Consider the following 16,586-nt stretch of genomic DNA (forward strand, 5'->3'; position numbering starts at 1 on the left):
TTAAAATGTAATCAACTGTTTTTGTTTTTTTTTAACTCTATTCCAATTGAATGAAGTGAATATCTAATTACAACATTAAAAATAAAAATATCCATAACAGAAGAAACTAGACAAATTAGCTGTGCTTGGTGTCAACAAAAGCAGTAACTAAAATTAACACTTCACCTTCAAATACAAACTACTGTCGAATGTTTAAGAACTTCAGAAGGCAAAAACAAAAAAATGCCAATATACAGTTGGGTCAAGTGTTTTAAAGGAGATAATGCTTTAGAAATGAAATGATGAAACTGAATGGGGAAAGGAAGGGGATAGGAAAAAAAAAAAAGAGAAGATATCTGAATGTCTTTGTCCTTTATTGAGAAACCCCTGTTGAAAATGTGATGAATTAATGAACGTGAAGGAGGTCAAAACGTGTTGAAAAGAAAGGGCGGGAAATGTTTTCTTCATTTTAGCAAAAGTACAAAGCAACTCTAAAAGGGTGCCCAAAGTGAAGTGATGGACAGTTTATTGATGACAAAAAAATTAATAATTAAAAAGGAAAAAAAAAGAAAAAATATATATATATAGTAGAGGAAAAATGAAAATAGGGGAGATGAGAAGACATTACTTTTGTCTTGAAACTACAAGAGACAGTCAGAGGCTGAAGTGGGTCAACACAGGAGGAATGTCGATACTGAACCACTTTGTGAGGCTGGTAACAAACTAGCAACTGTCAATACTACACTTAGTACTGCAATAGTACCAGTTATGTTGTGAATGACTTCAACTAGCCTTCTTCTTCCTCCTCATCTTCAGCGGCATCACCTTCACCTTCCTCTCCTTCTTCCCCAACATCCTATGAGAGAGGGAAAAAAGTGTAAACTTGTACTTTGTGAAGTGATCGATTAAATAAAAGCAAAGTAAACTATAATCTCCCTTATATAAAAAAAAAAAACAATCAAGATAAATATCACTGGTTACTTACTTCTTCATCAAAATCCTCTGCTTCTTCACCTTCTTCATCATCTAAGCCTTCCTCATCTAATTCCTCATCTGAAATAAGATACATAGATATGTTCAAACTTGGTCATATGAATATCTTGGAACAACATAGATAAACAAAATAAGATAAAAATAATTTTTTTTATCCTATCAGTCTAAATGCAATTTTCACATTAGAAGAAAAAGCCTGAACAGTTTATTTCAAGTGACAGTTTAACTTCCTCAGCAATTTAATATCATTTTACATCGAGTTTTCCGAAATATAAACAAAATGAGGTCTAAAGCTCAAGTATTACACACTGAAACCCATCACATCAATCAGAATTAAAAAGATTCTCTTTTGCAAATAGCATAAAGGCCCAATAGAATGCCAATTAAGTAATTCTTTTCTTATTTAAAAAAGTCTTGCTTTGTCTAACAAAATACAGCAATGATTAAAGCAAAATTCATAGAAAAATACCTACCCTCTCCTGCACCACCTTCATCCTCCTCTACTTCTGATGCCTGAAAATAAAATATTTAGTGTTACTTCTTATACTTTTAATGTCAGACTAAATGAAATGCACACTTTATTATGATATTAAAGACAATTTATTCTTTCAAAGATTATCTTATAAAAGATTTAAGTCACAATATATATTTTTAGAAGTATATAAAAGCCTTGTTGGAAAATGGTAAGAATACAGGCTAGGACTTTAAACATACGATCTCAAATTACATAAAATAAAACATCAGCTAAAATGTATAAATTTGTGAAATAACTTAGTAAATGGGGAATAACACAAATTAGACACTGATAATCACAGCTATTTCATTGTTTTCATTATTCTGAGGTCAAATATTCTTAATCTCAACCATAAGCGATAGAATATAAAAATCATGAAATCAATAATAGAAATTACATAAAATAGTTTTTCACCCCATTTTAGAGTAAGCTGTAACTAGTTTTATTTGACAAAGGCAACCTTATGGAAAATCCACCTGGGAAGGGATAAACAATCATTTTTAACGGAACTAAAATAGGATGCAGGCTATGACCACAGTCAAAGTGCTTATGCCTACCAAACAGCTAGTGAAATAGTAACAATCATCAGTCTAAAATTGCTAATATCTTGCAAAAAGTAATTAATTCCTGAGTATAATCATTACAGAATGATTGGAGGAGGGGTAATATTCAATTAGAGATGGAAATTACCAAATAGTATTGCAGAGGGTTTGGCCAGATGTCGTCCTTGATCACCTCTCCTAGTTCATCAGCTCCTGCATCACCATGATCAGTAAACCAACAGAAGAAAGATTCTTGCTCCTCATGGTTTCTTTTGCGACCACCTTTGCCTGGTTGACTGGATTTTTTGGTCAAGTCCTGAAAGTAAAAACCATTTCCTCATATACATATATATTATATATATGCCAGTATCAAACATGAACGTTAAATGATAATTCAATTTGATCAGTATCAGGAAGGAAATATGCCTGAATACTTTACATGAATTTTATGTATTAAAGAAACGACTAACTTTGCCTGGCTTCCATTTAATGGGCGTTGATTTAGATGAAGGTTCTCCCGTATCATTCAAATGGAATTCTTTTGAAATAACGTCATTCTCGAAATATGGATTATTGCTGTCAAAACACTGTAAAAATGAAATTAAATATAACAAATCAAAACGGTCTAAATGATTTATTTGCAGTAAAACAGATATTATGAATTAATGTTGAATGAAATACAATTTGGCAGAAGTCTATCGACAAACTTTCTTTTTAAGACAACTCGATTAATACTTGCTTACCAGCACTTCTGCATCGTGCTCATATTAAGTGTATATTCGATTACTATTTCATAAACATTACAAACAAATAGGCGCAAGCGTGGCTGTATGGTAAGAATTTTTTTCCTAACCACATGGCTCCAGGTTCAGTTACACTGCGTGGCACTTTGAGGCAAAATGTCTTCTATAGCCTCAGGCCAACCAAAGCTTTGGCAGACAGAAACTGAAAGAAGCCTGCCGTATATATAAGTATATATTTGTGTCTTTGGGTCCGTCTATACCTTTTCACCGCTTGACTACCGGTGTTTACGTCCCTGTAACAACCGTTCGACAGACCGATAGAATAAGTACCAGGCTTTAACAATTACTGTGGAGCGATTCATTCGGCTATAAATTCAAGGCGGTGCTCTAGCATGGCCGCAGTCCAAAGCAGCTAAAATGTCCTATTGGCTATTTTAATGTTCACATCTAAATGTGCTATCTTTACACAATCACCCACTGACGATTTAATAAAAATTAAAATCTACTCACAAAATTTATTCGGTAGCCTGACTTAATATCTTCAAATTCTTGAACCTCCACTTTTGTGAGGTATTGTAAGGCTTCTTCATCCTCTTCGTTTAACAGAGCAGAGACTTGCGGATGGTTTACAAACTTGTGAAGTTAAAGACAAATAACTGTTCAACATCAATGAAGCAATTCTAAAAATTAATCTTAATTTGATTTGAAAAATAAGTAACGTTTGTTAATATGCTGACGGAGACAGCATCATTGAGAACAAGGACGATCTGCAACCACGTGGTTACGGGTTCGACATACTGCGAGGCACATTGGTCAAAACGTAGTCCGTTGTAGCTCCGGACACACCAGAAAATTGTGCAATTCGCAGTGTACCAGTGCGGTGCATTCCTTTGTGTCGGAAAGGTAGCTTAACTATTCCATTAAGTGAAACAGATAAAAAAAAAAATTCAGATTTGAATCGTGTAAACTCAATCGGATTTCAAACACGTTAACAGTAACATTACTAAAATATAACATTGTGATAAAAGGATACAGCTGTCACCCAGAAATTAGGGATTTTTGCAATGAGTTCTGAGCGCTTTTGAAAATATGGTTGACGTAGTTTATTATATTTCTGTTCTACTTTCAGTATTTCCTCGCTTGCTTGCTCATTTAGCCGGTCTATTTCGTTTTGAACTTCATCTATCTGCTCTATTGCTTCTTGCTGCTCTTTGTCTAGTAATGAAATTTTAAAAGAAACATTCAACTCATTTTTTCTCAATCATGATAGCAAACTTAAAATTTATGAAAAATATTTTGAAAATGTTGTATTTGTTTTCATATTTAACTCCCTTTTAATGCATATATGCTATAAAAAGTTTCAACCAGCAACACTATGTGTATAAATATATATACACACACACATTTATACATACTCAAGAAGTTTTTATATGTTCATCTTACATTAAAAAAATCTAGTTCGAAAATCAAAATATATTTAAAATTTCTTAGAGTATAATTTCCAAACAAATTTTAATACTTTTGTAAATCGATTTCTTTTTAATTCATCAGCAAAAATTACTAATTGCAATTTTCGTATAAATGGGAATAAAACAAATTCAAAATTAGTTTAAAAATAGACAAATACAAAAGCATAGAAGACCTGAAACAGCATCTGTTAAGGTAATGAATTCAAATTGAAGCACATGCTCTACCACAGTACCAAGACTTCCGGTCATGCAGTCTTAACCACGTTTCGCCGGGAACGGAAGAAAAAATTCTTTTTTCTAGACTTCCCCCCCTCATCTTCCTAAACAGAATTATTACTAATAACGAAGACTGATCGAACATTAAACTATAATTATTTCACAAATATCACGAAACGTATGACTGCCGCCGTTTTTCTTTGCTAATTTATTTAGGAATTTAAACAAATAAAAGCGAATGAATTAAGTTATGAGGCATGGAACATAGATTGCAAATGGCGATTATCTTAGCTTCACTATAGACAGAGTAGTGTTGGTTGGAAAGCCGTTTTAAATAATGGTAATTTCAACTTAATGTTCGATTAAAACATAATTGTAACATTGAAAACATTATTTATCAGTTAAAATATTCAAAATTACATCTAACAGAATATTAATCAAAGGAGGTCAGCGAGGGCCTCGTTTTCACTGCTTTTCTGCCATCACCCTTCTTCTTACATGCAGTAAACAATAAACTATCAATATAACTTATCTACTTCCACTAATTCAGCTAAGACTAAATAAACTGAATACAAAAAATTTCAAGAAAATAACAAAAGTCATAACAGCAAGACATATGAAAGTCAAATAGGATCTGAAACATCTCTTCACATTTTTCTACAAGGAACAATGGCCTATGAAAGCTACATGTGCTTCTTTAACAATGTGACTAAGAGTTGCCAAGCTTGACGTTAAATAATCATGTAAAATTCTGGAAATATTTGAAAAAAGTTACACACATATTACCATTATAGTTATTATTTTTACAACTAGAACATGTTTTAACTTACCAGCTTGCTCATCTGCATTTTCATGATTATTTTTCCCCTCCGCTTTGCTTACTTTGGCCGGAGTCGCCATGATCACACGAGTACTGCTGAGAAAGATCTGCGCTTGCGTAGCTTAGTCAAGCCAACCGTTGCGCGCCAAGGCAAAACTAATCGCAGCAACAAAACTTACCTTAGTTTGAAAATTTTTTTTTACATTTATTTAAAATTACTGCATATTTTAATGATATTATGTTTAAAAATAACTTTTTCTCGCCCGTTTTATTAAAAATATTTCATAAATTAAAAAAAAAATAAGCATTATGAGAATTCTAGAAATTATCGCTTGATTTAGTCTTTCACTACACTCTAAATATAAAATTTTTACGAAACGAAAATGAATTACTACACACAATGAAATAAAATTTTGCTTTTCTTTTCTCTGTCTATTCAAATTTAAATCTCCTTCCTAGTTAGAAAATTTTTAATTAAGATACACTAAACATGTCTTTATTTACGACCTTAATTACAAACTACCTTTTTTTTTATTTCCTGAAAATTCTTTTGTCTGGTGTTCCCGATATATGCATATGTATTCATATATATAGAGGCTTAAACCGGTCTCTTGTCCATCGGCACTCACACACACCCCGTCCCTTTTCGGCATTTTTAATAATTTCTTTGCAGTCTATATTTATTACTGTTGAACGTAACAAATATTCTTTTAGATTGCGAAATATTTACAAATTTATTCATCACAAAAAAAATAAAAACCGCTGATCTCAAATTCTATATTGTTATTGACAACTCAATTTCCCGCCATTTTCATCCTGACGCTTTATACTTACATTTACAATGTATTGTTCCTGGAAATCAACTAGGATTGCCAGATTTTAAATAAAGATATTTAAGTTTTAGATTATACATTCCAGTTTAAATAAATTTTTATTCAACAATAATTCATTTATGATAAAGAAGCAGTAGTTATTCAAAAACTACTTTTGTAAAAAATATTTTCCCCAAAAAAAGTCGAAGTAGATTATAGTGAACGTCACTTAGCAATTTATATATTTAATAACTATAGTGAATTAATGTGAAAAAGGTGTAGTTAGGTACTTAATAGGAAAACGCGCTGCAACATACACTTGTGCATTCACACACACATTTTAATAGCCTAAGCTGAATTAAACTTATATTTTTTTTACAAATAATTTTTTTATATTTGAAGGAATGAATTCCACCTAAAATACTGTAAATTACATATTACGCGCTTAGAAGTAGTATGCTCCGGCCTCCCCCATTATTATTATTAATATATATATATATATATATATATATATATAACATTTAGAAATTATATACACATGTATTTATCTGTGTGCGTGTGCTGTATTGTGTTTATAATTATAGAATTTGTGTTTTATATATTATTTCCTGTTTGATTATTATAACTTAAGATTTTATACAGTTTATTCATAATTTACGAGTCATTTAAACTGAAATGAAAGCATGTATAAGTCAAACGAACATAGTTAACTCTATAACTGATGTTCACCAACAATACTTACAATTATGTAAGAACTGTTTGCTTTTGTATTGTTAACTATCGAAGTTTATTATTTGAAAATTTGGCTTAAGATGAAAATAGGATTATACTTGATAGACTTTACAATAAATTTAGCAGTACATTAGTTTTATTCTTCATTTATTACGAATAAAAAAAAAGGATTTCTTTTAACAAGAGACAGGGCCAATTCCCTAGCGGAAAAGTATATATCAATTAAATCCGCTTCATAACATCATTCTCATAATATAACTGTTTTTATCGACCCGGAAAGATCGGGGATAATTCGGCAACGGTGGGATTTGAACACAGAATCAAACCATCGATAACTAATAAGGAAATTTTTGTATAAGAATAACGGTTTCTTTATTAATCACAAGAGTCAATATCGCTTCACTTAAAAACGTGTAATATTCACATCAGTAGCTGAATGCTTTATTAGTAACTGATAGTGACAGTTATAAAATGCAGTATGATCAGATCCGTAGAGCTAAACAGAAGCTTTAAAATGTTTAATCGCTGCTTATGTGTGTACACACACTCGCACAAACATATATGCAAACATAGGCATTGTGTATATCTCTACATGCATGTATTTGTGTATCTATGTGTATGTGAGTATCTATATATGCGTGTATGTATCTATATATGTATGTGAATATGTGCATGGAAATGACACATGAAACAGTATGAAAGAAACATCCACAATAATATAATAAATGGATGTAAATGTTTGGTTGAGTGGATGCGCCGTCTATCTCACGCGCGCACACATACACAATATCTATTTCGAATTCTGTTCACTTTCGCTTTAGCTCACTTAATCTTTCACGTATTATTTCAATACCGCCAAGCTATTACTACTCACACAGAAATATATGCACATATGCATATATATATATATATATATATATATATATATATATATATATGTGTGTGTATGTATATATATATATATATATATATATATATATATACACACACAAACACACACACAAAGACAAGTATTTGTGTGTTTGTTCATACATTTTTGTGCGTGTTATTGTGTTCTTTTCTGTTCTCAATTCTGATTCTTCCATCTTTCGCTCAATGTGGCCTTTAACACTTTTGGATTAGATCACTCTAAATAACATCTTTTAGACATTTGTGTATTAATTTTTCTGATTGGTTTTCAGTGACGATATAATTTTGACATAGGGCCTATCATTAACTATACATTGAATAATAAATATACTGGTAATTGTATCCATTTACGAGGTTCTGCTGTAAAACATATTTCTAAACAAAGAAAAAAATAAACTATTTTGTATTAACTGTACAATATACATGACATAAGTATACAACTATAAGCAATGAATATATTTGTAAACTGATAAATTGAGAAAACTTGCAACTTATTTTAAATACGTGGTTTAATTATTTCATCACTTAAAATGTTTATTCATTCTTTTTTTTCTTTTTTTCTTACGTGCTAACTACCATTTGCCAACTGCAAATGCAAATATATGATTCCTTGATCTCTCTTCCAAGCAACCTTCTGACTATCCGACAGCATATTCATCAATCAATCTTACGCTATACTCGCGACCGTTGTTGAACAAATCTGGTTTTCAGCTAAAAGGAAAACAATCATTGAATAAGTTATTTAATTGTTTCTTGCAGTTTGTCCTATTCTTTCTTAGAGAATTACCCACAATAATTATTTCCATAATTACAATACGCATGTCGTCTGTATGTGCATTGTTGTTTTCACGATTCTGAAGTCATGTAAACTGAGAAAGTTTCTTTCCCAAACATCAAACATAGTTGAGCTGACAGCCTACCATTTACTGTAGAGCGATTATTTTTTCTCATAAATTGGTACACAATATCCCTCCTTTAAAATTATTCATATTCATTCGTTTGTAAGCAGATAGTACCTGGAAATTGATTATTAGTGTCGATAGAGCTCACCAATTTTCACGTTGAACTTTCAACAATTTCGATAAATTTTCTTCAGGCGCTGGCCATTACATAATGCCAAATCGTTTCGATCGTTTGGCTTTTGGTAATTCAGAACAAATATTTTGTTCTTCTTTCTCCATTGTCTTGTAGAGTTTCCCATCCCTTTTAAATGCACGATCAACTTCTCGATTAAGTTCTTCGGTACATTTCCCGGTTTCCAGTTTAAATCTTGTTGCGTAGTAACTCTTACGCGATTTATCAATCATACGACCATGATGGAATTACCGAGAAACCCCGGTAATAGCCCTTGAAAATAATTTACTAATTTCGAAATCATTATCACTTATAGAAATCCTTCATAAAATGCAATTTGTAGACAACTGTATATACCAAGAAGGTATTATAGGAAGTTTATTTCTATTTGATGAATTACAAAATAATACAAGAGAAACCGCGGGTCATTTATTTAACTTGAAGTTTAATTATTAATTTCCAGCCTCTTAGCTTTCCTTTCCGACTAACGACATATTTATGGCAGTAGAATTATCATCCTTACTGAGGAATATTGATAAGTCCTTCAACCACTTACTACGCAAAGACATCATCTTATTCACAGAAATCTGCAGAGGATCAAGCGTACACTATTAATATCCATCAGCGTCTGGTGAACACCATGGAACACTAGAAACGCCCATAGCAAGTCCAGGTCGAAACCCAATCTCTGTTCGAGATTGCTGCAAATTCATTTCACTTCTGACGCTTTGCCCTTTTATCCCGGCCCTGGAAGAAATCGATATAACATTTAATAGTGTTATTATCTATCAATGTCTAACAGTTAGCAAAGAATGACATACAATGCCCGTATGTGCGTCTGTATATATATATCTATATATATATATATCTTATATACACAGGTATGTTGATGCAAACAGGAAAAGTACCAACGCATGAAACTCTCAGACCTTGACTTACTCTGTTACTTCTGCTATATATTAATACACACACACACACACATATATCTATATATATATAAAACAAATAATAAATGAGTATATGCATATATACGTACAGGTATGTGCATACCTACGTCTACCTGTATATATAGGTGCATATCTGGGTACAGGACATTGCAAACAAAACGTAGACAAGAAAATAATAATAACCAGAGTACAGAAAACACACAAGCCACATAGAGAACATTTTCCTTCATCAGCTACCCCCATTTTAACACCGGTGTTTCCCTAAAAATGGGGAAGGCTGGTTTATGGGATTACCTTAGGTTTCCAGTCCATAAACGATGGGAAACCGGCCTTCCCATTTTTAATATATACTGCTCTACATCTGAGAGAGTGTGTCTTTGTTCAGATTTATGTTTTCTACAAACAATACACACACACACACACACACGAGTGAGTGAACAAATGAAAGAAGAACACTTAACACATTTATTGGGAATTACATGTATGGATCAAAACAGTTTGATTCAGATTCCAGGATACTTAAAGTTTCAAAGTATAAGATGCTTATCCTCAGCCATCGGGAATTTATATTATAAGATTTCTTATTCAAATTTCCAATGGCTGTGGATAATAAGCATCTTATTATGCTTTGAAATTTAAGTACCATGAAATTTGAATCAAACTGTTTTGATCATTACATATATATGTAAATAGGGTTAAGATCAAAGCTATATCCTCTTGAAGCACATCTTGTCCCAACACTCCAAAGTCATATGTAGATGCAGTGTTTGTGTGAGGTATGCATAAGAGATGAAAATTCCGGAAAATATTTTTTGCTGAGTAATTTCACAAGATTTTATAATTGTAATATTAGAACTGCTGAATTTTAGTTGCTGTTGTTTCTGAAAAGATTTATGGTCAAATATATTTCAGCCATGACTATTCTCACTTCCAGATATTTCATATATAGGACTACCAATACACAATGTGTTACTCCGTTTTTTTAATGGTACAGAGTATTTTGTACAAGATTGGGCTACTAATTATAGCATATTAAGTGACTGCATTGAAACTCCTGCATTGGGTTTTGGCTTTTAGTTGTTGCGGACAAAGTGGAGGTGCACAATTAGAGTACTGGGTTTTTACTCTCAGCCTTAGAATCAATAAATAAATCTATGAAGAGAATCACCAGTCTTTATTGATTGTTGACACTAAATTGATTCTTTCCAATATCAATATAGATATTACTTTTTTACATAGGCACAGAGCTTCAAATTTATAAGGAAAGAGATATAAAATTTCTCAAATCCATTAGCAATATAAATAAAATGAAATGGCTACTGTCAAAAATTCAAACTGAAATGTGGATTCTATGGTGATTGCCAAGACCTATAAAATTGTTTTTAAATCTCTCAATAGCAAAATTCGCCTGTTTAATCATCTATAATTTCCACTCAAAACATTGTAACAAACAGCTCAATTCAAATAAACTTAATTTCTGTAACTTATTTAGCAGCAACGTTTGGTTGTGTGGGGTATAGAGCACTGAGAAGCTAAGGAATCTTTTCCCCCAGTTTAAAGCTGACCAGAGGCTACAAGCAACGGTTTCCATCCCATCATTTTGTGGCACTGGAGAAGAGATGGAGTCTGGAGAAAAAGAGGAAACACACTAGTCCAAACTAAAGGCAAGTAGGAGATTGGTCAAAATCCATACATTATTCAATATGTCTCTTCCTTTTCAAGATTGTAGGGTGTATTTTGAACAAGATTTGGTTACTATTTATAGCACATTCAGCAACCATATATAGACTCCTGCATTGGGTTGTGTGAATTTTCCTGATGAAGTGAAGGAGCCCAGTGAGAGTAGTGAGTTTTAATTTTCTGGTTTAATGTCACTGAATAACAAATGTATGAAGAGAGAACCTCCATCCTTTATGGACTGTTGAAACAAAATTGATTCTTGTCAATATCAATATATATATTGCTTTTTTATACAAGCACAAAGACTCAAACTATTGGAAAAAGAGATAAGATTTCTCAAATCCATTAGCATTGTAAATAAAATGAAATAAAATGGCTACTGTCAAAAATTTAAACAGGGACATGAGTTCTATGATGCTTACCAATTATTGTTTAGTTTTAAATCTCTCAGTAGCAAAAGAAATCCTTCTATTCAGTCATCAATAAGCTCCACTGAAAACATTACAAAAAAACAGCTTATTTCAAATAAACTTCATATATGAATTGACTTTGTTTCTGTATTAGATAACTTATTTAGTTATTAACATACCGTCTAACCAAAAGTATGGTTTTTTTTTAGTCATTGTTCTTCTTGAAGGCAATTATTTGAAAGATTATCTAACCTGACTCAATCAAGTGATGTTATTATTTCTGAGTAAGCTTGATACATTTGATCAAACCAATGGCGCATCTTCACATGCTTAGGAGCAACAACCTGGATCAACAAATATAAGATGCCTCGTTCACTGGTTACAATGATTGCATTTAATGAGCAGCCTAGACTGTCTTTAATGAAAATAATACCGTCATAATAAATTTAGATAAAACATTTGATTCCTGTTTTAAAGAAAATTTAAGGAAATTCAGTGATTGTTGTGTTTAACTTTAGGCTAACCTGATTGATCAGATCTAGGATCAAAAGACTTTCCAGCTATGACTGTGCCATCTTTTTCTCAGTACTATATTATCCAATGTATTCTTTCTTTCTGATGACAGTTGGATATAATTTGAGGCAGATTAGACTGTTGTGTCTAGCAGGTTGGGCAGTTACAGAGAACCCCCTTCAATCACTTGATTTGGAAGTTATACTGAGCAGGTTGAGCAACTATATACCCGCAATGACACAATCAATCAGTAATATGATATAAATATTATACAAATGATTGACAATGGAGCAAAAAGGTTCCATAAATTAATGATATAGGGTAATTATGGTAAGGTGGATGAAAGAAATCTATTGGAAAAGTAGGATTACACTTTTCTAATTTTAGCACAAGGCCAGCAATATTGAGTAAAGCGAGGAAGTCAGTTACATTGATCCAAATGTTCAACTGGGTCTTCTTTTATCAAACTTTAAAAAATGTGAAAAGTAAAGTCAACCATTTGATTTCAGAATGTAAAGAGCCAGAAGAAATGCTGCAAAGCATTTTGTCTGGTGCAGTAACCTGCCTTTACAACTGAAAATAGTGAAACCTAGAGATGAAGTGACACTAGACTGTAATTCACAGAGAAAAGTTTTGTTATAGTTTTAGCAAATTCAGCATAAAATAGAAACAAAACAGTCAATAAGGATAATGATAATGATGGTAATTAATCATTAGCTTAAGTAGTGATTAACACTTGCCAAACTATTAAAATAACAGCATTTTTAACAACACTTGAAGTCTGTTGAATAAGTGAGTCACTATGAACTTGCTCAACTTGCTAGAAACAACAGCCAAATCTTCCTCATATCCTACTGTCTTAAAATTATATTATACAATGTCATTGATATACAAAATAGATGGAAAGGTCATGGCCAGAATGCTATGATCATAGATCTGCTCAATCAGAGTTGACCTAGAGTTAACAACATCAACACCTGATGATTATTGTTTTATTCACAATACTCAATGTAGACGATTTCTCATTGAATTTGAATCACTTGGACTGTGATTGTGACTAAGAATACCATTTGGGCTTGGGTATCAAAGGTTGGTTGAAAAAGTACCATGGCTTAATGGTGGTAGTTACCCGTGGCAATGGTAGATTAGGGGAGGAGGCCTGAGAAAATATAGCAATATTAGAATAAAAAACAATTGGGACTCATAGACATGCTGCCACAGAATTAAGACAAATGGTGATATACTGAAAGCCTTTCAACTAACATCATGGCTAATACATACAAAGTACTTGTAGTGACAATCATAATGGTTTCAAATTTTGGCACAAGGCCATTAATTTTAAGGGAATGAGTAAGTCGATTACATTGATCCTCAGTGTTCAAATGGTAGTTATTTTATTGATCCTGAAAGAATGAAAGGCAAAGTCAGCCTCAGTGGGATTTGAACACAGAACATAAAGTGCCAAAACAAATGATGCAAAGCATTTTGTCCAACACGCTAGAAATTCTGCCAGCTCATCACCTTGATAGTGGTGATGATGAGGATGAGGAAATGATGACTACACATTGGTGGGTAGTTAGAGCTTACTGGAGATAAACTAACTGAACAGAATATAATACAGGAATGATAAATAAAATTAAACATCCTTGGTGTTATCAGTTCAATTGAAATATATAATTTAAATTCGATTTCAAGTTACGACCATTCTTTCTATATTAGGTTTATTGACCTAAAGATTAAGATGTATCCTCTAGGATTCACAGGTACACAAAATAGTAGGAATTACTGGAAGGAAGAGAAATTTAGCTGCTGTGTTATCTGTAATTAGACATATTATTCTACTTATATAATACTATGTGCATTTGTCTGTGGTTGCAATGTCTTGTTGACAGTCACACAACAATGAGATAGAAGAAAAACCTGCTGTAAACCAGGCAAGCTGAGACATGTGATATGCTGAGGGACAAAACACACAATATCTGTAGTAATGTTTGAAGCCTTGACAACATGATTAATATACCAGCATCTTAACTTCAGTCATAATGCCTCTTTTGAATTCTTATATTTTTATGAGAAACACAAAGACCAGACAACATATTAATTGTGAGTCAAAGGCTGTCGGAATTATTTCCAACATTGCTTGCTGCAATACATTTCATCAGGTATTTATCCATTTCTCTCATAAGGAATATGAATATCTATAGGATCTCAGCCTTGAATAACACCAAACCATATATCAGGATTAACAGAAGAGACAGAAACAAATCTTTCTTTTGAAATTTTAAAAGCAACCAAGCAACAAAAAAAAAAGCACACACACCCCTCAATAATCTACATTCTTGAATCTATTGGATAAATAAATGAATTAAACTTTAATTTATTTTTTATGTGTCTTCCAGAGAGTATCAGACTTCTAATTACATCACTTTTGATTTATACCTTGTCATTACTGATGCTGTACTGAATCTTTGGTCAAGACATTCAAATGACCCAGTTCACTTATCTGTAAATAGGTACCATCAGTGATGTAATTTGGTAAACAGTATGAGCCTTATATTAAAGGGTTGTATTAGCTTGCAATGCTGTGTTTATTATTTTTATAGGGAAGTGCTTCACCAGATAGTGTAAAAAGTGAATAAGGTTTTCGAAGGGATCCCTTTCATTCAAAGGTTACCAAGTTAAAAAGCTCACTTTTATTTATAGTATTTTAAAGCAGGTCTAGTTTAATTTGCAACTTTATCTCATTTGCTTTGATCTGTTGAATTAATCCTCAGCTCATCTATATATGTTTAATATATTTATGGAATTAATCACTAATATGATCTATCCACATTGCTTTGATATATGTATCTATTCCAGCATGGCTGCTGTGTAACCCATTAGGATTTTTTTATCTATGAAATATAAATATAAATCTTTATATAACCCTTTTTATGTTGCAGGATCACCATAAAATAATTCATTATCATATAATATCAAGAATAAGATGGCCTATTGCGAAATTATTACCTTCCTTGGAAACAGGTAAGGGTTGGTGACAGGAAAGGCGTCCAGCCATAGAAAATCTACCTCAACAAACTCTGTTTGATTCATGCAAGCATAGGAAAGTGGGAGTTAAATGATGCTGATGTTTTAAAACTTGATTACAATGAAAAATAGCTGATACAAAAAGCAACTGAAGTGAAATGATTAAAATGAGGACCAAATTTAGTTTGGAAATTCAGTTTACAAGAAGCTACTCTGAAGCAAAACTATCTACATACATCATTTAAAATTTGTTATGCACAGATGGAAGATGGAATAAAACATAACTCTATGACCCAGTTTTGAATCCCTCTTGCAATTATTTCAGTTGCTTAATTATGAGTATTATATTTTGACAGAGTACAATTTTACACATATATATAAGAAAATAATATATACCTAATTTAAAATCTATTCCTTGTAAATCAGTGAAAAATGCTATGAAATCACACAGTAGCAAGAAACTCTGGAGAGAGTTGAACAGAAGGTCTTTAGAGAAGTATTCTCTACCCAACCCCATTTCACTCTCCTGCAAGTGTTTTGGCTTTTAACTCCTTATACTCTAAGGGTACTGGATCTTATGCAGGTTATGACTCCTAAATACCCCTCTGCTTTCACATTTTATGCTACTGTTTGCATTCCAGCCTATATCTTCCTTGATGGTCAGGGTGACTCAGAGCAAAGTTACCTTGGATGGCATAAGCATCTAGGTCTGAGATGCCACTTGAATATTGAGTAAATTATTCCTTCCAAAGTTCACTGTCATTCCTCCTTGACCAGATCCAGTTGGAACTCTTCTCAGCTGCTTCTGGAATTGCCCTAAGAGAGCTCTGGTTCTCTGTTTCCCAGAAATTGAGAGATATTTAATAAGATTATAGGAGATTTTTGCTTACAAACTCCCTTGCTCTCACTTTGGCTTAGAAGCCCGATTCTCTCAGTTTGCTGACTAAATTACCATATTTCTCAGTCTTTTAGATGTTCACTTCCTCTATTCTGATTTCATATAGCACAGTGAGTTCAAACAGAATCACTTGCTTTGATGTTTGATGAGAGTGAGCAGAGTACACTACCCAGTCTCATACTATTTTATTATACAGATGCATGTCTGTAAGAATATACATATATGGACACATTAAACATACACAATATCTATCTATCTATCTATCTATCTGTATATATATATATATATATATATATATATATATATAT

At 32.3% G+C, this 16,586-nt stretch overlaps 1 protein-coding gene across 1 annotated transcript; it reads right to left on the reverse strand.

The window, feature by feature from the left end:
• Nucleotides 1-336: 336 nt before the first annotated feature.
• LOC106872183 (protein SET) lies at nt 337-5,440 on the reverse strand. Its single transcript, XM_014919082.2, has 8 exons — nt 5,287-5,440; nt 3,805-3,986; nt 3,282-3,404; nt 2,499-2,615; nt 2,177-2,344; nt 1,446-1,485; nt 965-1,032; nt 337-835 (listed from the first exon to the last, which is right to left on the reverse strand). The coding sequence occupies exons 1-8, from the start codon at nt 5,354-5,356 to the stop codon at nt 767-769; spliced, it is 837 nt and encodes a 278-aa protein (XP_014774568.1). The 5' UTR covers nt 5,357-5,440; the 3' UTR covers nt 337-766.
• Between the last annotated feature and the right edge of the window lie 11,146 nt (nt 5,441-16,586).

This window comes from Octopus bimaculoides, chromosome 2 (assembly GCF_001194135.2).
Source record: "Octopus bimaculoides isolate UCB-OBI-ISO-001 chromosome 2, ASM119413v2, whole genome shotgun sequence".
Taxonomy (NCBI): Eukaryota; Metazoa; Mollusca; class Cephalopoda; order Octopoda; family Octopodidae; genus Octopus; species Octopus bimaculoides.

Bases quoted from the DNA above. Each gene is read 5' to 3' on its own strand.
- LOC106872183 (XM_014919082.2), bottom strand. From the start codon at position 5,356: ATGGCGACTCCGGCCAAAGTAAGCAAAGCGGAGGGGAAAAATAATCAT. The intron at 3,405-3,804 runs GTATCCTTTTAT...TAACTTCACAAG, and splicing joins CTAATTTCTGGGTGACAGCT to TTTGTAAACCATCCGCAAGT. The intron at 836-964 runs GTAAGTAACCAG...CCTCTCTCATAG, and splicing joins CAGAGGATTTTGATGAAGAA to GATGTTGGGGAAGAAGGAGA.